The sequence below is a fragment of the Plectropomus leopardus genome, chromosome 23, assembly GCF_026936395.1.
Source record: "Plectropomus leopardus strain MGB_pleo_1.0 chromosome 23, ASM2693639v1, whole genome shotgun sequence".
In the NCBI taxonomy this organism is placed as follows: Eukaryota; Metazoa; Chordata; class Actinopteri; order Perciformes; family Serranidae; genus Plectropomus; species Plectropomus leopardus.
Window position 1 is genome coordinate 11,807,760 of NC_142198.1, and position 24,936 is coordinate 11,832,695.

At 39.7% G+C, this 24,936-nt stretch overlaps 1 protein-coding gene across 13 annotated transcripts in view; it reads right to left on the reverse strand.

Annotated features, from left to right (window-relative positions):
- Positions 1-705: 705 nt before the first annotated feature.
- The window catches only part of mpdz (multiple PDZ domain crumbs cell polarity complex component), a 53,408-nt gene continuing 29,177 nt past the window's right edge, over positions 706-24,936 (reverse strand). For 3 of the 13 annotated variants that reach the window (XM_088073133.1, XM_088073127.1, XM_088073125.1), the window contains 27 exons: positions 24,528-24,635; positions 23,920-24,000; positions 23,491-23,668; positions 23,136-23,246; positions 21,600-21,686; positions 18,379-18,441; positions 18,070-18,141; positions 16,782-16,968; positions 15,608-15,804; positions 15,330-15,421; positions 14,151-14,229; positions 13,702-13,770; positions 11,784-11,879; positions 11,627-11,701; positions 11,303-11,498; positions 11,071-11,216; positions 9,708-9,791; positions 8,515-8,708; positions 7,827-7,841; positions 6,043-6,190; positions 5,848-5,934; positions 5,083-5,179; positions 4,819-4,982; positions 3,961-4,065; positions 3,527-3,621; positions 3,267-3,390; positions 706-3,183 (listed from right to left, as the gene is read on the reverse strand). In XM_088073133.1, the coding sequence (XP_087929259.1) occupies positions 3,037-3,183; positions 3,267-3,390; positions 3,527-3,621; positions 3,961-4,065; positions 4,819-4,982; positions 5,083-5,179; positions 5,848-5,934; positions 6,043-6,190; positions 7,827-7,841; positions 8,515-8,708; positions 9,708-9,791; positions 11,071-11,216; positions 11,303-11,498; positions 11,627-11,701; positions 11,784-11,879; positions 13,702-13,770; positions 14,151-14,229; positions 15,330-15,421; positions 15,608-15,804; positions 16,782-16,968; positions 18,070-18,141; positions 18,379-18,441; positions 21,600-21,686; positions 23,136-23,246; positions 23,491-23,668; positions 23,920-24,000; positions 24,528-24,635 (3,097 nt within the window). In that variant the 3' untranslated portion in view covers positions 706-3,036. Of the gene's footprint in view, positions 3,184-3,266; positions 3,391-3,526; positions 3,622-3,960; positions 4,066-4,818; positions 4,983-5,082; positions 5,180-5,847; positions 5,935-6,042; positions 6,191-7,826; positions 7,842-8,514; positions 8,709-9,707; positions 9,792-11,070; positions 11,217-11,302; positions 11,499-11,626; positions 11,702-11,783; positions 11,880-13,701; positions 13,771-14,150; positions 14,230-15,329; positions 15,422-15,607; positions 15,805-16,781; positions 16,969-18,069; positions 18,142-18,378; positions 18,442-20,073; positions 20,167-21,599; positions 21,687-23,135; positions 23,247-23,490; positions 23,669-23,919; positions 24,001-24,527; positions 24,636-24,936 lie in introns of all 13 variants that reach the window. The other 10 variants (XM_088073135.1, XM_088073129.1, XM_088073136.1 and 7 more) reach the window with 8 other exon arrangements.

The window sequence follows — 24,936 nt, forward strand, 5'->3', positions numbered from 1 at the left end:
CATTAGGCAAGGGGCGTCAAAGGTCCTCTGTGACTAGTGTGATTAATTGGTAGCCCCCATGTTTGCTGTAAACCGACTTAGGAGATGGACTTCATGCGTGGGACTTCACACACTCAGTGTGACAGGCTGTGAAGCAGCTGTGCTTGCCAGTGTACAGACAGATGGGATGCCATATTTTAATGGAGAGCTCTGACTCTCTCTATACAGGCTTTATTAAGTCTCAAGGGACAAAGAGAGTCTGTTTAGGAAAGTCAACACGTGATGTTCCATATCATCCAATATCGATACATCTTTGTTCATGTACATTTAATTTCAACACCTTTGAGCGTCTGACCTCTCCTTTCAATTAAATGTGATCTCTGATGATGATAAATTGCTTTTAACTGCTGGATAGAAAATGTATTTATGTGATGTATGAAAGATATGGTGTATATAGTATGCAATAACCCAAGCGTTCAGCGAGGAGCAGTTAGACTGAATAACAGCTGGTGCACTCGGAAAGTTGGCTTGCGTTTCATAGTGTTCAGCCATTATTCATTTAAGACCATTATATTTTAATATTTAAGTTTATAGTCACTCTGCTGAGGTTTAACAAGCGGGTTTACGGGTGGATTTAATGATGTGTTTTTAATTATTGTAAGAGAGAAGAAATGCTGTCTGCTTTCGGTATACAAGGCACAAGAGAATGCAAAAGTGGAACCCATAGACTGAATCCAAAGGTCACTTTTATTTAATTCAGTGTGAACAGAATCAATACTGTCACATGGACAGTGCTAGAGACACATATTTAAGGTGATAAGACAGAGAGCAGACAACTCTCTTATACACTAAGAAACACAACATATGCCTAATTACTTCAGAAACTACACACTTGATTACTCTGTTTTGGGTAAACAAAAAGGTCAAAATGAGCTCAGGTCCATTATATAACCATCTGACAAGTTAAACACTTCAGGAGAACCGCTTGTTCACTCTAACCTAGATAACAGGTCATTTGCTTTTCTTTGCGCATTAATTAATACTTCAAAAAAATCCAAATACTGACAAAATACCTTACATATACGGCTTTAGCAGCACTATATTTCAGTGAGTTGTTTCACACGCACTCACAGTCACACACACTCAATACTTCTTCATTTGAGGATCTCACATCTTTCTTCGTATTTACAACATCAGACTTTTAGCCATGAGCACTCAAAATGCTCTATTGGCCGCTTCTGCTAAAACAACAGTGACTTCATGATAAGTTGATTAACACCAGTTACAGCAGCATCAACCTTTCGGGGAAAATCAGCATGATGAATTGCCAGCAGCAGTGCAATATAAAAGACAAATAATGTTGTCATCAACTAATATGGCCATTAGCTAAATTCTGCTAATCCGTTAATTGCCTCACAGACATTTTCATGTTGTTTCATGCTCTGAATTTATTGTGAGGTTGCCCCTATAAGTAGACCCCAGACTGTTAAGAACCTTGAAAAATAGGCCTCTCCTGTGTAGAAATATTCTGATATTGCTTTAGGGTGCTCTCTGTTCTGAAATACTCCTGAAAATAATGGTCTCACAGTCTGTTCATTTCAATACAGGAAATGGCAAAATATTTTAGCCACTATGTTCAGTGAATACTTCAATCTAGAGTTATGGAATGTAAGTTTCTAATGATGTGTTCACACCAAACGCAAAGCGAATTTTTGCTTTGCACTAAATGCATGAATACAGTGGCTGTATTTTTACAGTGTTTTTTGGTGCATTTCACAATATTTACCCTTAATAGCTGTGCTAACAGTTGTGCTAACTAACTTTGGAAGACCACTAACGTCTAACTTGGTTTGTAGTAAAGTACAACCAATAGCAGCAATGAAGTGATGTGAAAACCGTATAACAGTAAGGCTTCGTGCCTGAACCAGCATGAAAAAAGACAGCAACATTCTTGCTTTCTTGCTTGTTTTTCATGCTGTCAACACAGAGCATTACCACTACGCTCTTTCTGTTGTTTACCTTTAACAATAAAAGACCAACTTAGATTACTCCAGCACTTTGCTTAGAAGCAACTCAACAAAATTGTTTGGTCAAAAACACTAGGGTTGCACAATATTAATTTAAATATGTGGATATATCAAAACTCACTTGGCTAATAACCAATACCGATATATCCACTTATTTTTAAACACCTATTATTAATGATCATCAAGACTGTCGTGGAATTAACATCATATTATGTGTATACTCTTATAGTTAAGGGCCACCAGCAGTAATATCTAATATAATTATATAATAATCTGAGCCCTCTTCTTGTTTGTTCTGTTTCTGTCCAGAACTGACATTGAATGGTAGACTTGCAGGTGCCCACAGACAGGGACAACAAGTGTGCTCTCCATTTCCAATTCTTAGTAATGTCAGAAGAACCTCAACCAGATCTCAATGCTGACAGGCTTTTACTACATCTGCACAAATTATACAAATAGTGCAAATTTTGTGAATTTGCATCATTGGCGTTGCATTTATTCACATTTTTTGCATTAACTTTATTTGTAATTTGTCTGTATGAAACACTCCCTTTGCCTTTGGTGTGAACACACCATAAAACTATTCATAACCTCCTTGAGATTCATATAACGACTGAGTAAAACTGTATGGCAAACTATTTCTGGATTCATACTTCATATCTTCTGTACATGTTATATTGGGAGCAGTTTGGGTGACAGTGATAAAAGCTCTTTTATCATGACATAGTCTACTTCCTGCAGACTTACCTGGATCACAGTGTTCAAAGCTACATTGAGCAATAAGTTTCTACATGATTATCAGTACATGGTTGTTTCTATTTCACTGTGCAAATTTTCACAGGTGAACATCTGGTGACTTTAACACAATCTTCAAGTTGTGAAATATTGCAGGTTTGATTTCTCCTACTGCTAGACATGACATCACACTTGCGAGATGTGTTGCTATTTTAAAGTTTCAGTCTTTATAGATGTGGATTTACTTTGGGGGTGATAGGAAGTGTAGGAAAAGTAGTGAAGACAGGTTGCAAGTCTATGATAGCACAGTGAGTGTGACAGTTCCTTTGGTCCTCTTAAGAATGCCGACAGCTTCTTCATGAGTGACGCCCTCCAGGGTCTGCCCGTTAACAGCCATTATCTGGTCTCCTCGCTTCAGGCGGCCGTCTTCCGCTGCTGCCCCCTACGCACGTCCAAATAGAGTTAAATTAATAACAGGCAATTTGTTAATTATGCAAATATAAAATGGAGCAATTTGCCAATTACCTTTCCAAAAACAGTTTTAACATAGATCGGCAAGTCTCCATGGGGGCTGCCGTACCCACCGACTATACTGAAACCCAGTCCGTCCGGTCCTCTTTCAAGATTGATGGTCTTATACTGAGGAGGGCTGATGGGAAGATGGAGACAGTTAGGAATAAAACAGCCCCCTTCTAACAGTTTTCATACAGTCCCTTAAACAGATTGACATTATAGCTGTAACACGTATATTAAGACACAGAAAACTGTTCTTAGCCGGTCCATACCCGAGATCATCCTGAAAGATGCAGCTGGGTGTGAGACCTCCGGCTGCCTGCTCCTGAGAGGGGCCTGTAACAGTGGTGTCACCGCCCGCTACCACCTGCAGATGCATAAAACACACACTTTTATTGTATTGTAGACTCACAAGATAAAGATTGATAGCATGGTGGTGGTGCTGGATGAGGGAGTTTTATAGCACTTCAAAGTCTGCTACTCATAGCCTTCAACTGTTCTTTTCGGGTGAAAACTTTGTACGCAGATAAACGAAACAATACAGAGCGTATTCAAGTGCAGATTATCTAATAGTGTCAGTGGGTTTATATTATTGTCTTATTGGAACAGGAAAGGTGCAAGAACAAGAGTGTGTGTGTGTGCGCGCGTGCGTGCATGCGTGTGTGTGCACATGCGTGTGCGTGCATGCGTGCGTGTTTTTCAGGACCTGCAGCTGTATTGTGCCTGTGGCGTTCTTGAGCAGAGTGACAGCCTGTGAGTGGGTCATGCCTTCAGCAGATGTCCCACAGATACTGACAATGCGGTCCCCGATCTGGAAAAGTGATAGTTTAGCACAATTTAAAAAGATGTAGGAGTCAAAAAAAAAAACTTTCAGCAGTGAACGCGTTTTCCATGTTTATGACACATCAGTTTTTGGCTTGGAAACAACAATAGTAGCAACTAAAATGTACCAAAAGTTGAGTGAAAGCCCTAAAAATGTTTTCTTATTCCCTAAAATTGTGATGAATATGGATCACTACAGGGGTAACACTTTTTAAAAGCGTGCACAAGTGCTGTCGTGTGATTTCAATGGTATGCCACAAAAGTCTCTGCATGATAACAGGATGTGGCTAGTACTATTTGAATATTGAATTCACCACGCCATACAAAAGCAAAACTATTCAGCTGAGTAATTTCATTATGTGGGGTTCTCATCTCTCTCACATAAAGCAGCATGAATATACTATTCAAGATTTCCCCTCATTCATTTCAATGAGCTCCTCTGTAGGCTTACTGATCTGAATGCAGGAGTGGGAGATTTATTAGCCATGTTAGCGGTGGCTATTGTCCTCCTCCGGTCTGTGTCACACAGAGCTACAATTGTCAGTTTCTCTGTCATTTAACTGCAGAGGTCACTGCTAAAGGCTGTCAGCTCTTGACCTTTGGGAGTCACAAACTGAGTAAAGTGAGTGGGAATGACATTGCTGTACATAATCAAGATTCATATTAAATCCCACACAAGAATTGCTGGCATGCTAATTCTTATTTTTGTATTCCGCTGGAAGGGAGGTGTTAAATCTGGTACCTTGAGCTTTTGGGTCTGAGCAGCCAGGCCGACAGGATTCATCATAGCGATAAAGATGGGGATGTCACCCAGGGGGCTGCCCACGCCCCCTGCTATACTGATACCCAGAGAATCATTGGGACCTTTAGTGAACTCGACTGTTCTCGTGTCCTGCTGCTCCGGAGCTGTAAGGATTCAAACAGTGAAAATGTCAGGATGCCTTGTCTACATTTTCCTTTTTTCAGTGGCTGTCTTATTCACATGCTTAATGAATTAATGACTTACAATCTGGACTCCTTATTATTTTTTCAGGGTCACCTGGAAGGTTCCCGGAGTCTGTGCATGACTGAGAGGCCACCTTGGTGCTGCCTGTTTCACTAATCTGAAAAATAGACATTTAGTGTGATTAATCTTTCTTTTTTTTTTTGTTGTTGATTTTTCAGAGAAATTTCTTTTGGACATTAGAGGGATAGTTCAGATTTTCTAAAGTGGGGTTGTATGAGGTACTTCTCCATATTTAGTGTATAACAGCATAGATAGTGGTCAGTGTGCTCTGAGTTTGAAGAAGCAGGCAGTAGAAATGACACTGAAGAGGTCAGCAAAAAAACATATTTTAGCCACAACCTAACTGGTTGATGCAGCGGTAGACCAGCAGCACCTGTGTTCAGCGATGTTAAATTGCTTTTTTTCTTAAAGTTGTCTGGCTTCGAGGAGAGCAACATTCAGTTCCTGGTCAGAAAGGGCTGTCTGTGGCAAGGTAAAGTGGTGAAAATATTCTCAATATAGAAAACACTTAAATTTATATTGATCTTTTTAGCTGGAACCTTTTTAGGTGTTTAAAATACATTTTGCTGCTGAACCCTTCATAGCAGTACATTGCTTAGCTTCTGTGTCAGTACTCCTGCCTGCTTCTCCAAACTGGGGGTGTGCAGACTGACTTCTAATGTATGTAATACACTAACTATGCATAAGTACCTCATACAACCCCGCTTTAAAAGATCCATCCATCCCTTTAAAATGTTATCCTTTAAAGATGTGAAATCACAGTACCTGACTACATTGAGACAGCCTTCTTTCTGAGTGGAAGGGACCTGCCTTGAACCTCCCTACTTCCATTTTTATAGGCCCCACGCAGCACTATAACACAAGGCACATCATATTTCCAGCAGTCATCTTACGCAATTTAAATCAGATGTCTCATTCACCTTCTATGCATGCTTCTGAGGGCCACAGCCATTTATGTACCTTGAGTAGTGCAGCCACGGCCTCCTGTGTGGTCGACCTGACATCCTCACCATTGACTGACAGGATCTGGTCGCCCTGCATGAGTCGACCGTCAGTATCCACCAAACCTCCTTTCACAATGTCAGACACAAACACTCCTGTGTCATTCCTGGTAGGAAAGGTTGGAAGGCATGACAGTGAGATTACATTTATGACTGTTACTCTTGTCTACTAGTTGATCTTAACTGTAGCATACTGCTGACTTTGAATGCTGAACTATGGTTCACTTCTGATCCAGCAATTTTATATTTTTCCAATGGACCTCAGCACAAATGTGGCTTATGCTCTTTGGGAGGCAGCAGACAAATAGCTGCTACGATGGAATATTTAATAGTACCAACAAGATGTTAGGAGATTTTTAGCCAGTATTAGAAGTATATCTTGGGGCTTGTTGGCTTGATTTGACAGGTTGTCTACACCTACCAGTCAGCTGTGGTGATTGCCACAGCTGACTCTGGCCACAAAGGCAGATAATAGTTAATCCTTTCTCAGACCAGTTGGTTTTGTCACAGGAAAATACAGCATGTCTTTGTTTGTCTAAAGCTACAGTCAATGCAGTCCAAAAATCTGTGCACACTCTGAGCACTGACCTCTGGGAAGTTAACTGCAGAAACCAATGTCTGTTTTTCAAAAGCACATCTCTGTTGACTTTGCATATCTGAGGTGCAAATCTCCACGTGGATAAAACTACCACAAGCAGAAGCTGTGAAGCAAGGCAACTTGATCATACGATCCCCAGTGCCAGAGACACTTGGCTGTCACAGCTCCTCACCACTAACTGCTAGCTTGCACTTTCCGTTTTAGCTCCGGATTTTAGATTGTCTGTTACGTTGCTGCCTTTTCCATCCTGTTGAGAATTTAAGTTGTTTTTTCCACATGTGTAGCAAAACCACTGACAGAGGCAAAGATTTACAGCTGCATTTAAAGTTGCATTCTGCTGTTCAGGCAGTTCAACCAATGACCCCAACTTGGGCCTTTCTACCGTGCACAAAATTGTTTGTGCAAATCCATAAAGCTGTACACACTCATAATCAGCAGTGCACATGCATGTGTGGTCTGTGTTAGCCATTCCTGAGGTTTATCCCAGAGGTGAGATCAATCACCACGCTCCAAACACCTGACAGTAAAAAACTGTCAGCATGTAGATCAGCAGGCCTATTCCCACATGTGCCTTAACCCATAAATGCTACAGCAAGAATAAAAGCCTGAGTTTATGTGTAAGATGTTCAACAATTTGCCGGCTTACATTCCCAATAAGACTTCTGTAAATCTTTCTTAACAGGTCTAATGGGAACAAGAATATCACGTTTCCAGATACAGCCAACAGTCTCTGGCAGTACACTGAAGTCATGATCACCTTTAGTGCCACTGAAAATGAGCAATCCAGCCAGGCTTATAAACTATTATTCAACCATAAAATAACAGTAAAGACAATAATTTAGCCATCATGTTTTACAGTTGGTTGTGACAACATGAAGTGCTTTTTTTCTGTTTTTTTTTTTTTTTTTATTTTATTGTAACTGATGCTAAAATATAACACTCAATATCCAACCGTAAACACCAAAGATAACACTACACGATTTTAAAGTTATTCTGGGGGTTCCTAATGACTACATTTGGGTTACTTGTATCTGAAACAAATGCCTTTTTTCAGCTTTGTGTGTTTTGGGTGTCTATAAGAGCTCTATCTCTAGCTATATACACTACAAACTATCTAAATGCACAGGTCATATAACTATGATTACCTTTGGTCCCGTGATCTGCATTAAAAAAGAAAAACCATATAGTTACAAGTCAAACTATTTTGACTCTTAGAATACTCGCTAATTATATAATAAATATCTGCCACGGCTGGTTCTTTATCTTATGTACATGTGTAGAAGCCTAAATCAATATAACATGGGTTCTCAAAATGCTCAACAGCTGCTGGTCCCCAAGGTTCAAGCAGAACGAGGCAAAAAACTTTTAACTATCTTGCCCCTTCTTCCCTTGGATAATGTACAAAAGGACCCCAGTTTGCTGGAGCTGATAACTACGGGGAAATTCAAGTCATTTTGAAAAGATAGACAAATTAGGACTCTTGGTTTGTGTGATTGGATTTTAGCGTTTTTTGATTCTCAATGAGACTTTTACTTTGAAAAAAAATCCATGATATTACCAATGCTGCTGTATATCTAGATATTATTTATATTTCAAGTCTGGCTGTTCTGTTTTTTTTAATACTGAAGAGACCTGTCAAATACAGTAGAATTAATACTAAAAGTATCAGCATTTTAATACTTCCAGGGATTATTCGATCTAAATTTCTTATGTATCTTTATGTGTATATCAAGGTTTACCAAATGTCTTAATATACTTTCTTTGACCCCAAAAAGCAACTTACTAACTTGCATACTAGACATTATGCATTATTACTGTTAACAAATCTCTCACCTCCTCCCAACGATGCTCAGGCCCAGGCCCTGACCCGGCTGCTTGTGGAGCTCCACAGTGAACGAGTCCCACAGATCTTCCTCCTTGTACTGGGCCTCGTCCCTATATACTGTCAGCCGGACTCTCTGTGGGGTCTGCCGCAGCACGTTGATGGCTTCGTCATGACTGGCCGCGCGCAGGTCGATGCCATTCACCTGTGATGAGAGGAAATTGGTGAGTATAAACTTTATCTGAGCCAATCTCCATTTTGGGGCATTGCAAATACCTTTTCTTCTATTCCTAATATGAAGTGGATGAAGCAGAAGGCTGTGAAAAGTGCTAACAGCCTAATTTAACACTAAAACTGAATTTTCCCTTACCCACTAAAGTCATATTGCTTCTTAAGAAACCCAAAGTGCTGAGCAGTCTGAACACTGGGTCATAATATAAAAATGTTATAACACTTAGATTTAACTAAATAAAAGCAGCCTTCCCACAAAAGTCTGGGAGAAGCTTGATGTCAGTTGATGTCCGGTTTCTTTTACCACATTAAAGGGTGGAAATACCCCATTATCTGTCGCCATGGACATGCACAGGATTTTTCCCATAGCAGCTAATGGCATTGCTGTGGACTGGGAAACCGCTCTTTTCACTTTTCCTCTCTGACCCTGTTTTCTAAACACAACAGCTTGGCTCGGGGACAGAAATGAATAGTGGACGGCATTTAAGTCATGAGGGTGTGTGTGTGTGTGTGTTTGTGCGTGCATGCATGTGTGCCTTTTGACTCAGGTCTACTGATTTGAGCTGCCATAACAAAACTCCTGAGCTCCACCCCTGCCCTCCCTCTTTGACAAAGCATGAGGTCAAATGGAGGGCAAATCCAAGTTGAGCTGGGATACTTTACTTGTCTTTCCAGGTAATACATACAAGGTTCAAACTAGCTGCTACTTTCCTCTGACTTTTCATTTTTAAGTGCTTGTCTCACTAGCAGTCGTTTGTTTTTAGAGTTTTTGTTGCCAGATAATAACATAACTTGTATATATTTGGCGTATATCAATGAATTTACCCTTATCAACAAATTTATGATACTATTTGATCCTTGACTGAACCTTGGAACCCAAGCTTTGATGTTCCAGCTCCTCAGGCAGCCACGTCTCAGTTATTGCAATGCCTCTTTTTAATCTAGGTCATATGAGATGCTCATTATACTGCACCTCTAAGATTTGGTCTCCTGCCCAAAGCCTGCCATCTTTCGAGGCTGCCCCTTCTTCATAAACTTCATGGATAATGATGGCCCCCTGGAGAGAGAGGGAGAAACAACACAGCAAATAAGTACAGAATAGGAGAAGAAGGTGAACAGGAACTGTCAGAGATAAATGAGAGCAGTGATGATTTATGTGGAGGAAATGAGAGGCATACAGGGCAGTAAATAGTGTGGAAAATATAAACAGAATTGGTGGTGAGAATGATTTTAAAAAATTTGCATTTGACCGCAGACAGATGTTATTTTGGCTTCTCATTCTGGCTGTGTATGTTTCTGACTCTCAGTGTGCTTTCTCTGCGCTCCAGTGTGAGTGTCATTTGGGGTTCAGAGGTTACATTCCTGGGCTGGATATTGTCTGCTGCGGCCGAGGGCCAGACAAAGAGCTGCTCCCCCAAGCCTGACTGAGCAGACAGAATAGATGGGCTGAGGAGAGGACGGCAGGAGGAGGAGGAAGGCTGTGACAACATCATTTCCTACATTCCTGAGCCGCCATGGCTATTTCGAACCTGGGTTACACCACCACCAAAGATTCAAAGTGGGTGGCACAGTGGTTGGTAAGTTTAAAGTTCAGTTGCGTAAAGTTATCACAAAATAACAATTTCTCATGGACTGTGTTTTGCAAAAAGTGCAAATACCTGATTTATATTGATAAATCAATTATTCCTTAAAAAACCTGTCATATGTAACACCAGGATTGTTTTTGGTGACTACCTACTTGTAACAGTAGTCCTGTCAACTCAGATACAGCCTCATCAACCCTTTGAAACCTGGATCAACATCATTTTTCTTGTGCTGCATACATACACCTTTCACAAGTATTCAAACCTCTGAACTCTGAGAAAACTGGTTTGATTTCTTTTCAAAAATACAGGTGAAAAGACAATGCGCAACTTGGCAAGAAATGTCCTGCAAATTGAAAGTAAAAAATAGAAAATGATTAAAAAAGCTAGGGTTCAATGTCCAGAGAACTTTATTAATAATTATCAGAATTATATAGTAAAGATTATTTTACAGAAGAATAAAAAAACAATTAAAGCAATTTTTTTAGGCCATTTCCTCGTTGTTGTTTGGGTTTTTTTTATTTGTTTTTATTTATTCTTTTACTTTCTCGTTATATGTTTGTTCGTTTGGGTTTTTTCATGCTAATTTTTAGGTCTTTTTCTTGTACTTTTACTAAGTTTTGTAACTAATTCATTGGTCATTCCTTCTTTAGTTGCTCGATACCTACTTCCCATATTTAAAAAAAAAAAATAGCCTCTTTGCCCAGGTTCCAAAGAGTTTACAGACTGTAATCCATATTTTGTGTTTCCTACCAACAGGGTGTCACAGCCTCCCACGATGCTGAGGCCCAGCCCCGTGCGTCCCTTTGAGATGTCGATGGTGGTCTCACAGCCGGGGATGATGGGACAGGTCGCCGGGTCACAGGTCAGAGTGGAAGGAGTGGATGAGCGACTCGGACCTAAAATAGATGAAGCACAGAGTAAGCCCATTTATCCATTGTTTATCTTCCTGAATGAGAAGTCAAACGTCTTAAAATGGACTCACTAGTGGCTGCCTCCACTTCTGGTTGGACATGCGTGGTCGTAGCAGCACTAGGCATGCTGGGTAGGCTGGCAAGGACGTCATCCGAGCAGTCCCCATCATGGCTGGTTGACTGGGGAGAGGAGAGGGAGGGGGGGGTCTCATTTGTAGAGAAGGTTAGCTTCACAGGACCTTTGGCTTTTCGTAGTAGAGAATTGACCTAAAAAATAGCAGAATTACTAATCAGACTCAATCTGCTTGTTGTTTTCTTAAAACAAAAAACACATTTATTATATAAGGAAAGTTAGGCAAACCCTTGATTATATGACGATTACAGTGACGCTGTACCTGTTTCACAGTATAGCCAAGCACTGATTCTCCATTCACAGCTAAGAGTTTGTCCCCTGGTTTCATGCAGCCCTCCTGCACCGGATCAGATCACAGTTTTGATGAGAATCAGCAGCATAATGAAGACGAACCATTAACTGCAGTTTGTTATACATACTTTGCCCGTGTGTCCTTTCACTTCAGTTATACTCTGAATCTCAACTCCACTCTCAGTGTTCCCCTCCACAAAGGTGATGCCAAGTCCCCCGTCCTCCTATTGCGTAAGATTAGTGCGAAATCAGATACAAATTGCTAATATTTAGTTCAGTACATCTGAACATAGCATAGAGACTGATACATGAGCTGTGTCTGGAATCACATACCATGCACTACATACCCAATATGTGTACGATCGTTCAACATACATCTGTACAAGTACACAGCAGTGTGGATCTTTTCGCTCTGAGCTGTAATTACCTCATGACTTTCGGAGAGCCTCTTTGTCAGCTTGAGACATGTAACCATTGTAACCCGTGCCCACCTCTGTGCCGATTTAGCCCATTAAAAAGCCTTTCACAAGTATTTAAACCTTTCATCCCTGAACAAATTGGTGTGATTTCTTTCAAAAACATGATGAAAAAGGCAATGAGCAAATGTTTCTCAAATTGTGAGAAATTAGAAACTTATTTCTAAAAAGCTAGGGAAAAACAATAATAATTATCTTAATTAGATATTTAAAATTATGTTACAAAATTATTATTTTTAAGCACTGCTCCATTTCTGCATTGCTTTTTTAGCATTCTTTTACTCACGCAATTTTCAGATACTTTTCTTGTACTTTTTACTAATTTCTTCCAAATTTGGGGTAATTTCTTCTTTATTTGCTAATTTCCTTCTTCCCGTGTTTTTAAAAGAATGAAAGCCAATTTTCTCAGCCTTCAAAAGGTTAAAATATATTTGTAAACCAATATTAAGCCTAGCAGGGTGAAGTCTTACTCCTCTTGCTTGCACTTGTATTGAAGTGTAAATGACGTTACAGAGCTGTCTTGATCGATATCCGTGTTGAACGTTGTCGTCTACCGTACTGTATTTTTGGATATGTTATCAGTAAACAAACATATGTATCCATTGTTTGCTTACTGTAATATTTCACTGGAAATTGTATACATTGGTTGGGTTGCAATGCAAGATTTCAGACACAGCTTTAACCTATGCTAAATAAAAGACCTACATCAGCTACCGAAAACGAGCATTAGTGATGACAATTATTGCCAGTAAATTAATTAGCCCAAGCTTTATCTTACATCCCTCACACTTCTGATCTTTTATTCTCAGTTGGGACTTTTTGTGGTGTGTGTTCATATCAGTGAGCTTCCCAGATAATGCTGCATTTACACTGTCCTCCTCTGTCGCCTTATCTACCGTATGGATATTCCCAAATTGGGGCTCTAATTAAAGTATCTCTTTCACTTATTTCTTTTAAAGGGTCAGTTCACTGGAATAACTAAAAATGATTTTTTTTCCCCAAATGACATCTTGCTGTTTGTAGCCATGCAGATGTTTTCAGTGAGACCTCTATAATGTGATGGAGCTGAATGGGTGGTGTAATTTGTGTTTAAAGAATGCCATACAAAAAACTCAAAATAATCCACAGACAGCACTGTAAGCGGTGTTCAGTGGGATTTTTTTTTTCTGGAAAGTTTTCAAATGTGGTATTTGTTCAGTGCTTGATATCTAAAAAGCTTGCAGAGCAGACACCACATGAGGTAAAAATCAGTTCCTCCTTTTATTATTTGGGTGTACTGAGCCTTTATGTCCCTTTGGAACTGCTCTTCTCCCATTCACGTCTTGTTTTCTATATTCACTTTTTTTTTATTTGACATATTTCTGTGTCTTTTCTTTTCCCTGGCAGCTTGTCAGACTTGACTGCTCCTGTGTGCTCCTTTTCTTTTTCTCTGTCATACCCCATTGACTTTTTTTGTGTACACCTCCCTCATTATGGCATTGCTTCCAAGACTTCCTCTCTATTATTGTCTTTATTTTTGTATTTCAAAAGAATAGGGTTGTGTGGGTATGGGAGGTCCAGTGCATCTCACCTTCAGTTTTATGCTGTGATGCACATGTTCTGAAGTATCGGCGTCACCATTAGCAGCATTCGTTTCTGGCTGTGAGGAGACAGTAGTAGTACAGCATGAAGTAAATAACTTGTGTTCGTGTCTGTTGGCTTGTGGGAGTATAGTACTGAGGGTGATTGTGGTTTTTTGTCGTCTTGGGAGTTACACAGAGGCATGGGGGGTTGGGAACTCCAGGACCACACAAAAAGACTTTTAGGGAGCAAACATGCATGTAAACAATTCAGTAGCATGACACAGCGTAAAAACTTAATTACACAAGTGTAGAGTCAGAGTACTAATAACGGTTTGTGTGTGACTTTTAATAGCTTGTTATGCAGCTGGGACTTCACTCCCAAAACATCTGCATCAGGTTTTCCTGTTGTAGCGTTTATGCATGTGTGTAATGTGTGTGGCCACGAGCACAGACGTACCTCAGCGTGAGGCTCCTCTGTGTCTCCCTCGTGCTCTCTCACAGGTCCCACAGCCATCTGGTTCAGTGCCTCCGTGTTCCTGTTCCAAGGAGTCATAACTCACATAAATCGTCGCTCCTCTGCTTCGTGACAGTGGAGCCATGATTTACATGGGCTGATCACAGTGTCTCTTTCGGGGGTGGGGGGTCAGGAAAGGGATGTGAGTTAAGTAGAAGGTTAAGTGGTATGATTTTGGCAAGGACTGTTAAAGGAAGGGTCAAGGGTCAAACGTGTCTGACTTACTCGTCTGTGCTGAGAAGTCAGTTCCTGTGTCCCTATTCCATACTGCATATAGTGTTTACCATTTGTACAACATACTAATCTCAGGATGTAGGGAAGAATGGGGTCAGTTTGTCGCATGGGTTGATTGTCACATTCATAAGACACTGCTCCGGGCAGGATGTGGTTAAACAATGCTGGTGCTGACTTTTTGCAAATTGAGTTCACTACATTTCTACAAGTAACTTTAGGCTTCCATTATACATTGAAGGGGAATTTAATATGGATACAGTTTTTGAGGGGATCAAATTAAAGGAAAATGTATGAACATTCACTCTTTTATACTATCAGAAAATTATATAATAATCCAACCAAATGCCACATTAAAATGCCACTCCTACCTACCCCTGACAAGAGCAAAATGTTTCTCTAAAAATGTAATATATATATATATATATATATATATATATATATATATATATATATATATATATATATATATATATATATATATATATATACAAACACAATATTTCTAAGGCCGTGGGCTACACTTAAAGCAACTATGGTATACATAAAAAAATCTGTTTAGTATGTAGTTTGGATTTAGCATGTAACTACAGTGGTATCACTGTTTTCACAGCCAAAAGTCGCCTTGATTTAAGGTTTTAAAACCCTGCTTCTTTGATATGTGCCAGAGTAACAGCCACCACTGAATATGAATAACAACACTTCACATTCAAGTGTATCCTTCTGTTGTATTACAATGGCTCCCTCTATTGAATTTTGAATAACATTACACTTGAGTTGAACTTTTTCAGGTCAGTTTTATTATAAGCCGTGACAATGAAAATGCAGCTGCTGTTGCCATGGAACTGTATTCATAGAGACTTCAAAAGAATGAAAAAAGTGTTTTTATACCTGACAAAGATGATTTTGACTTTGGATGGAGAGCTCTTGATTATGGATGATGCATTCTGGTGACTGTGGCCATAAAGAACTTGCCCATTGATCTGACAGGATAGAAAATATAATACACACTTAAAAAAAAAAAAAAAGTATGCAATAAAAAACTATCAAAAGCCATATAACAGAGAAGCATTGTTATCGTAGGTTTAAATGCTGTAACTTTAAGGAGTAACATATCCTGCTAGGTTTGTTTACAAACCCGCAAGAACCAAAATCAATAGACATCTTACCTCCAGCAGCTCATCCCCCACTACCATGCGTCCGTCCCTGCCAGCCGCCCCACTGGGGTCTATTCCCACCACGAAGACGCTCATGCGAGAGCGGTCCCTGTTCCCCGCCAGGCTGAGGCCCAGGCCTGTCTTGCCTTTCTCCAGCTCAATCATGTGTAGGACACCCGGCAGGCTGCCATATCTCTGGATTATGTTCTCTGAAAGAGGCAGGCAAAGTCGTGGCAGACAGATGTAAGCTGACAATACTGCTGAATAGTGCCAGATACGTCTTGAGCCTGGGCCTCCGCATCAGTTTCAGTCATGTTGTTGAGAAAAGAGGACAGGTGTTTGGATTGGTTGAGATTTAGAGGCACAAAAAGTAAAAGTTTTATATGTCAGACTCCTAACTTTCTATCTTTTTGTCTCAATCTTGTGTCCATTGTTATCCCTCCTCTTCTCACTCCCCTCTCTCTGCCTCCACACCTCTTCTGTCTCTGGTGTGTTAGATAGCCTCTGTTCAGACCAATGGGCTCCTGTTGTTCTGGGCTCCCTGCCACTGTTGGACCATCAGTCCTGTACTAATCTCCACAACTCACCTCCCCGGGCTTACCCTCATCAATCTTATCCCCGCAGGATGGGAACACTCTCTTACACACACACATTCACCACAGTCCCAGGTGTTAGGAGGCTGGAAGTCTGTCCTTTATGCTGGCTGCCTGAGTTGAACGCTACTGAGTGTGACCTGTTCTCCTTGACGCTTTGAGTTTATCCTACAGTTGACATTAGAGGGTCTGCAGGATGTGAAAAGCTTAATTGGGACAGTGAGTCCTTCAGGTTTTGCTGAGGTAAAACCACCTCGAGCATGCGAATCAGTGCTCCATTTATTGATAAATTTATGAGCAGGTGAGAAAAAAAAACATGTACCTTGGAGGACCTCTAGTGGCAGTTAGGCTATAAAGCATGCTAAAGTAATATACTATTTGTCTCCATTAATTGATTCAATTTACGAGTATATAATGCAAGTCTCTTTTATCACGTTTATATCAAGAATTCAAACAAACCAGAGTTTACTCTTGAATGGTCAGTGTTAAATTAAATAAACCAATGACAAAAAATGAAACTAAATAGTCATTCTAACTGTTGTTCCTAACAGAATATGAAATTGCACCCTTAGAAAAAGAAAAGCTGAACTCACTCCAGTTGTATCCAAACTCATCCTCCGCCTCCTCCTCCTCCTCTTTCTCTTTCTCCTCCTCTGCCTCAGCAGGTCTGCCAGGAATCTCTGTTAGCGTGTCTGTATCAGTCTCTCCCACATGGGGCACCACTGGCAGGGGGAGGACAGTGCTGGTGGGAGATGCCTTCGCCGCTTCACGCTTCGCCGGCTGTCACGCCGCAGATGGAGTCGGAAAATAGTTTATTAGTAAAAGGTAAAGAGAAAGAGGCACTTTTATCTTTGTACTTCGGTTTGAATCAACTTTGATGCGAGCAGAAAGAGGAAGGCATGTGAGCGCTGTTTCTGTAATAAACAGAAGCCATATGCCTGGTTTAGATGACGGCTTCATCCATTTCAGCAGGATATGTTAGTTCTAGGCTGAGAAATAATCATATGATATGGCTCCATAGATGCCAGAGGCTCAAATCATAATTAGGTTAATCAGCCTACTTAAGCCACAGTCTTCATTTATAATAAAATGATGCTTAAATGCCATATTATTTTTGGTTAATTATTTGTGCTATAATACAATGACTGTACATAAATATGGACGTGTTTACACATCTTCCCACTGTGCAAAAGTGAAGCCAAAATATCACTTATACGGCCACTGCCATCTTGCCGAATCTGCGCAGTCGCAATTTCTGCGGCACCTATTTCTTGTCCATACACCCGTCTGACAAATTTCGTGCAGTGCCATTGGTCGTGAGCACACCGATTGGCACACACAGATGTCAAAAACAATGTCACACTCCCATTTTATAGCATCAAATATGAGCAGTAATTCAGCCCCATGAGGGGGGTGATCAAGATATCTTGGCTTTATTTTTGGGGAGCTGTCACGTTGTCCATCTTTATTTTACAATCTATGCTGTAAATCTTATAAAATTAGTGCTTCAAATCAAATATTCACACATCGAATGTCTACTTACCTGAAAACAAGGAACAACAAATCAGACTTTTGATTACTTTATTTTTTTTTAAGTTATTAAGCCAAAAAATCTAAAATTTGTCTGTCATCCATTAAAGAAAAAAGCAATAGTTATTTTTTTAAAGAAAAAAAAAAGCAAAACACAGAAAGGACAAAAAATGTTCTTATTTCACAAAATTGCACAAAGAAAATCAGATGGAGGAGATGTTAGGACATGTACAAGAGTATGCGTGTACAGCATGTTAGAATATAATCAATATATGAATCATATCATCGACATATCTGTACAAGCACACACAGGAAGGGAAAGTGGAAAGCACAACACAGAGACCCACAAACCTTAAATGGGGTAGGAGTGAAAGGGTTAGTTGGGGAGAGGCGGAGGAAAAGTCTACTGTGACTGTAACCCTCCTACAGAGAAGAGACAAAGGGCAACAACTTTAGAAGACAGCACATTTCTGACAGACACCTACATCTATTGACAGGAATACGCCAGTGTCTGACAACGGTGAAAAGTTGGAAAACATCGACACCTTATATTTCAAAACTAGTCCCTATTGCAACACTTTCCAAAAGTTGACTGTGGAACAATGACAAATAGAAAACAGTGGTACAGGTTGTCAGTGGAAGGTAATTGGAAACACTAACCTTGTCCTTGTTGTCCTTTGTCATAGCTGCAGCTTTTTCCTCACTGGACTCCGTTACCGATGACTGAGACGTATGAAACACACATGAAGGTAAATCACTCTACATCATACACTCACAATATGGAATTTCAAATCAATTTTTTTCTCATGTATGGAGAATGAATTCATAATATTCACTTCAGTGCCCCCCCCCCCCACAGTGATATACTCTATCACATTGTAATCCCATTATTCACACAAAGTCACAAGTGTTCTGAATGACTAAAAGCAGGACCATATGCTGCATCTTGAAAAACAATCTGTTTACAAATGGTACTACTGAAGAAGAAGCTCGCATTTCTTGAATAAAGAAAAACTTTCTTTAGCAAACTTGAAGCTTGGCAAATCCAGACTCAAAGCTACAGCAAGGCACACACACGCACACACACATACACACACACACACACTAGATCACGCCAAAACTTTGATGTGATGATTGAAAAAGCTTATCCAGCACCACATGTCTATCCAAGCTTGACCATTTCTCCCCAATGATCAAGCGTAAAAGATTTTGCCAGAAAGTCTGGCGTTTTGAAAAAAAGAAAACGATATTGCAGCGTACAGTTCTTCACATAATAGTATTTGTGTTGAGTGCCGACTGTCTCATCTAGTTGTCTTCTTTACGTTGGCAGTGAGACACTTGGGACAATGTTTGAGGGATAATTGGGTAAAATTGGGCCCTCGAAGCGGGGGACAGGAGGAAAATAAAATGCACTTATAGTAAAAGCCTCGGCTGTGATTTAACTTCTAGTTTGCTGTGACAGAAGGACACAGCAAAGCACAGAAGGAGATATATAAATAAGGTGGCATATGCTTAAAGATGAAAGAGAGGTATAGATTCCAAATAGACACACACACACACACACATACACACACACATAGGTTTACCATAAAGCAAAGTATGAGTTAACATTTAACTTGTATATTTGTATGTATATCTATCCATCCATCCATCCATACGTTTTAACTTGTGCTGCACAATATGAGAAAGACATGCTATACACAATAATCTTGTTGAATAACACTACTACCTGCAATCGATATTAAAATGTACTCAGTTCTGCCGTTCTGCTGCTTTCAGTATGCTGCTAAAATATAACAAATTGCTTAAAAAACTTGAATCGCTGCCTCGCTGTTGTATGTGTTCAGCTATGGCTATCGCCAGTTCAGAAACCTAAAAGAATTGAAGGAAATTTTTTCCAACATTCTTTTATTGAACATATTGAACATTTAACTAAACAAAAAACCCACCAATAAAAATATTATCATTATATCTTTAAGTTTTCAACTTTCTTCTGTTTAAACTCACAAAAAAAACCCTGAGTGCAATATGGCAGTCTTTGATGTGATTACTGCGCCAAAGTTGACATTGCAATGACGGTAAACAAAATGACAAATTGTGCAGCCCTAGTTTTAATACAACTCATGGCTATCTTGACATTGAAATGCCCTTTAGTGGTAGGCCTGCAGGCAGACTGAAACCACATCATTTTTAAAATTTAAACCAAAACTCCACACAAACACAGGAAGGCTTTCTTTCATTGCCTTCTTCACTTATGTCATGCAGTTCACTGTTAACATATTTTCAATAAGTCAAAGGGGTCAAAAGAAAGATACACCAATACACAAGCAGACAGACACAGGGTAGCTTTCTAACCTTAGGGAGGGCAGGTGCTAAGTAGGTTTGATTAGTGCAGCGAAGGCTCCACTCGCGGTGGCTATTTAGCTGCGGAAAAGGCAGGGGCGGCCTCTAAAAGCAACACACAGGACCAACAAGCTGACAACATGACAAATATTTAATGTGATGGCTGAGCCTTTCTGACAGAATTGAATCGGAGGCCATCCAGGAGAAAAAAATAAAAGAGGAGTGTGTGGAGGACAGAGGCACCTCGGGTTTTATTTAAATGAGTAACCATTAAAGCAAGCGGCTTCCTTGAGGACAGCAATTCCTCTACATCAAAAAAAAAAATCAGAGCAAAGTCTCTTTCTCTGAAATACTTGAACAAAATGTTTCAAAGATTCCTCCAGGCTAGCTTGAGATTATTCACTGCTTACAAGAGAAGGATTTGAAACTTAAAGGGAGACAGCATGGATATGCTATTATACTCTTTAGGTGGACCCCAGTGGCTGCATTTAAAAACGGCATTACTGACCTGCCTACAGCACTTAGAGGGATCATCCAATCAAGATAATATTTTTTCTATTCAGTCTGTTTTTATGAATTTGAGTGTAACTGCAACTCAGAATCAATGACTATTGAAAAGATGTGTTTTTCTTACATTTGTTTGGCAGCAGCAGCATATTTTAACAGCTGTCTAGTAGGCTTGGCCAGTATGTAATATTTCCGAAACTTCATACTTTTCTGAAATTTCACCAGGGTACACAGTATTTGACAATTTAAGCGTGCAGAACTATCACATTGTCTTTTTACCTCAACTGCCTGGTCCAGACAGAGACTGGAGACTGAGCTCTGGCGGTGCATGCTGTGCACTACATACAGTGAGTTAAAAAGGAAGAGGAGTACCTGTACCTGGTATTGAAAAACATGCCTTCGGGATTTCTGAATACCCTGGTATACTGTAATACTGTGATACCACCGAAGCCTACCATCTAGCCACACATGTACAAATTATTTATTATTATTTATTTATATAGCTTTTCTGTTGTTTACTTGATGAGTTCCTTTCTAAACAATGGTGATGAAATTTCAGTAACCCCTCCCCATCGTAAAATTGCATTAAAAAAACTAGTCTGCATGTGCATTGAATGTCAGCAATGCACACCTTCACCACAGAGAGCTTTAAAAATACTTGCAATTGCCAGTGACAAAAATGATCTGACCATTTCCTTACCCTTTTGATTAAAACTATCATTGAGGGTCATGTCATTGTTACACTTAAATTACAGAGTGAAAACAGAAAAGGATATCTGGCTATTAAAATAACCCCCCGTTCTTTTTCTCCTGGAGAGAACCTCCGATTCTGATTCGTCTTCATTTCCATCAATACACACATTATGTGTATAACAAAGTCAAAGATGCCGTTAAAAAGAAAGACTCAGCTAACAGTCTGAGAGACAGGAAGAAAGAAGAAGAGGCAGGGGGAGATAATGCAACAAAGATTAACTGTGATGGATAGCTGATGCAACAGAAATGAGAGACACAAAAAGTAAGAGACAGATTACCTGACATGTGCGCTGTGGCATGCATGTGAAAGAGGTGGTGTGTTTCTCTACAGCAGGCGGTGGAGCTGGGTTATATATTGACTCAGGCTGAGAAAGCAGTGCGGAGGAACATAGATGCAGGTTTGAGGCAACTCATAATGTAATAACAGGGGTTAAAAATTAAGTATGAACTCTGAATATTAGGTATTGACTTCTTAAAAGGAATTATTCAACATTTTAGGAGGCTTTGATAAGATGCCACTCTCGTACCTGTGTGCTTAAAGTTAAGCTAACTCAACAGCGTTGAGTGTTATTTTAACTTAGCATAACTTGGAAACCACTATAGTTAGCCTGGCTCTAACATGTAAATTAGCTAGCTTTAGAGGTGCTTGATGGCCAGTTTTGCCTCCAGACTATAAGCTAGCTGTTTACCTTTTTCTATCAAGCAGGCACATAGCAGCATTAGCATTAATTTGTTGGTGCCACTCTTCTTTTAGCTCTTTTTTTGGTGTTTTCTCACCTCTGAGGAAAGTATCTGGCTGATAAGTTAAGATAATAGTGACAAAAATCTCATTGTTTTAATAATTTTTTAACATACCACTATACAGTGTCAATATCTGGTCAAAAATATTGTGATATTTGATTTTCTCTGTATCGCCCAGCCCTGTCCATGCGGTTGTGTATCGCAACTTTAAGCTTTGTGACACGGTATCGATTTTTAAAAATAGTATTTATTTAAATCAGTAATTTACATGCAAAGATTTGTGGCAGTAGTTAATTTTGTGTTGTGTTTAAATGCCCAACCGTTAGTTAGATAGTATTGTTGTTATCTATCTTTAGCTATTTGACTAAAATAAGAACTAAAAGTTTTAAATATGTGCTTTTTTACATTATATCACAATATACTGAATCGCAGCCCCTGTGTCGTGATAGGAGACGTATCATCAGATTCTTGCTAACACACAGCCCTAATTGTAGGTGTTTAAAGATATTTCTAGCTGAGTGTGATTCTCCATTAACATGAATTATTGCCCACCTCCGTATCTTTGCTCTTTACATTACATTATGAGTTGCTCGAAGGCTTAATAAGAACCCAGAATGATAAGGAAAGCATGTGGGAATATCTAATAGATGACAATGCAAGTGATTGACTATGAGAGATCTGACACTGGAGCCAAACCAGTTGCAGCCCCAGCAGGAAACTACTTAGTCATGCTTTAGAAGCCTGAGGGCACTTTCAAACAACAAACGAGGTTGTTGATAAGGTGACTTTAAATGAGTGTCACAGTTAGAGGTTAACACTTGCTAATATATTTAATATGCCACACAGCATTTGTTGTTGCTCTCATAAAAGATTCAAAATGGCTTTCTTTCAACAATCAAAAGCAAACCGAGGTTGTAAAAGAGGTTGTTTATTGTGCATTTTAGTTTTTGAAAGTGCCCTAAATGGTCTGTGCAGTTGAACTTTTACGTGAGGTGGAAATTGAAAAGGAAATGTGACCTTTCGTTTATGAGGTATTTACTACCAATTGTTCAGACTCTATTATGCGGACTTACCCTGGGCCTGTGGATTATACTCTGGACCAAAAAGGAGACAGGGTTGCCTGCCCTGCGTATGGCCTCCACTGCCTCCTCGTGACTAGCATCTCTTAGATCTACTCCATCCACCTGACAAACAAAAAATATTTTAGGGAAAACACTCTGTCAGACTGTCAGGTACACACAATTTCTACTCCTAAGGTTTTTTCTCTTGGAATTTAAAGCTCTTCTCAGGGTTTTTTGCTTTCTCAAATTACTGTACCTTTATAAAATAACACCAGATTAATTCATTAGTACGAAAAACAAGTCTTCTGATTAGTGTCAAACTAAAAAAAAAAAAAAAAAAGAAGAATGGTCTGAAATGTTCCTTTACCTCTACGATTCTGTCTCCAGGTTTCAGGGTCCCGTTCTGTCCAGCAGGACTGTCCTCCAGGATGTGCTTGATAAAAATGCCCCTCATCACCTCTCCATTGCTCAGCCGGCTGCCCATCCCTCGGCCCCCAACGATACTGATTCCCAAGGACTTGCCTGGCGCCCGGAAGAGCTCCACTCTGAGGAAGGTACCAATATCAGCATTTTTCACTTCAAAGCTCTGACTCTGGTACTGCTTTGATGCTGTACCTTTTAGTGTATGCTGGACAGAAAATACGATTTTTATCTCAGACGTTTCCTTTTTCCTAAGTTTCACTGTGTCGGTGCTTCAAGCTTGTGCCATCATTCTGTCATATAGTTCTCCAAACCGCATCCGTCATGGACATGTTCACAAAATTAGATTAGAAGCATAGATGAAGTGTTTACTTACTTTCTTGGTTGGTTCCAGTTGCTGTAAGAGGCACTCTCCTCTCCCTCTCCATCTTCCCGTTCAGGGAGGTTAGGAATATCTCTAGATAGACAAAAGTGGAAGTAAAGAGTTTGATCAAATCAAAAAGCAAAACAAAAATAAACTTAGATTTACAATTATTATGGTTAATTAAATCTCTAAGGCCAAAAAACAAACAACAGACCTTGTTACATAACATGACTTAAAGGTACCCTGTGGAGTTTTTGACCACTAGTAGTGCTATTTAGCGTTGTTTTTACGAGTAGGTTCCTGTTTTGTTTTATCCATGCTATACCACTGATTGGCAGTTGGTGGCAGTATCACACAAAGAAGCGTAGCAATGCAGCCACAAAGGCAGGGAAAATAAGACTGCTGACTAGCAAATGTCCATGTAAAATGGTTTTGAAGTATTTTTTGAGGAGGAAAAATACATTCCACATGTTTGTCAGAGGTCATGGATACACACAATATGTTCTGATGAGAAATGCTGAATGTAAACTTACGTGGTTTGTTTACATGTCATCAGTATTTATCTGTTTACAAGTGTAATGACATTCCAGACGTTACTGGGGTAAAGAATAAGGACATACTTTGGATCTGGAACTGGAACTGGAGCAGTTTCAGAGAAGACATCATCTTTATCCTGCTCTAGGCTAGTCTTGTACTCCTCCAGATACTCTGCTGGAACATATGTAATGCTGAAAACATACACACACACACACAAGCACAGCAATGAGTTCAAAACATTTCTTAAAGCAAACAACTTAAAGCAAGCAGCATCTCCCTTTTTTGAGACACTCCATTTCCCTCTTTAGTGGCAATTATGGCCCTCTTCATTGTGAACTCACAGGGCAATTTCACTGAAAAATAGCAAACTGGCATTCAAGTGCAAACAGGTACAACAGCACTAAAACCCCTTTTCACTGAACAAAAGAGCTTCAGCTTATTTACATTCAGAAACTCCCACAAATACACCCGTAAGCACAAGAGTAACATTCA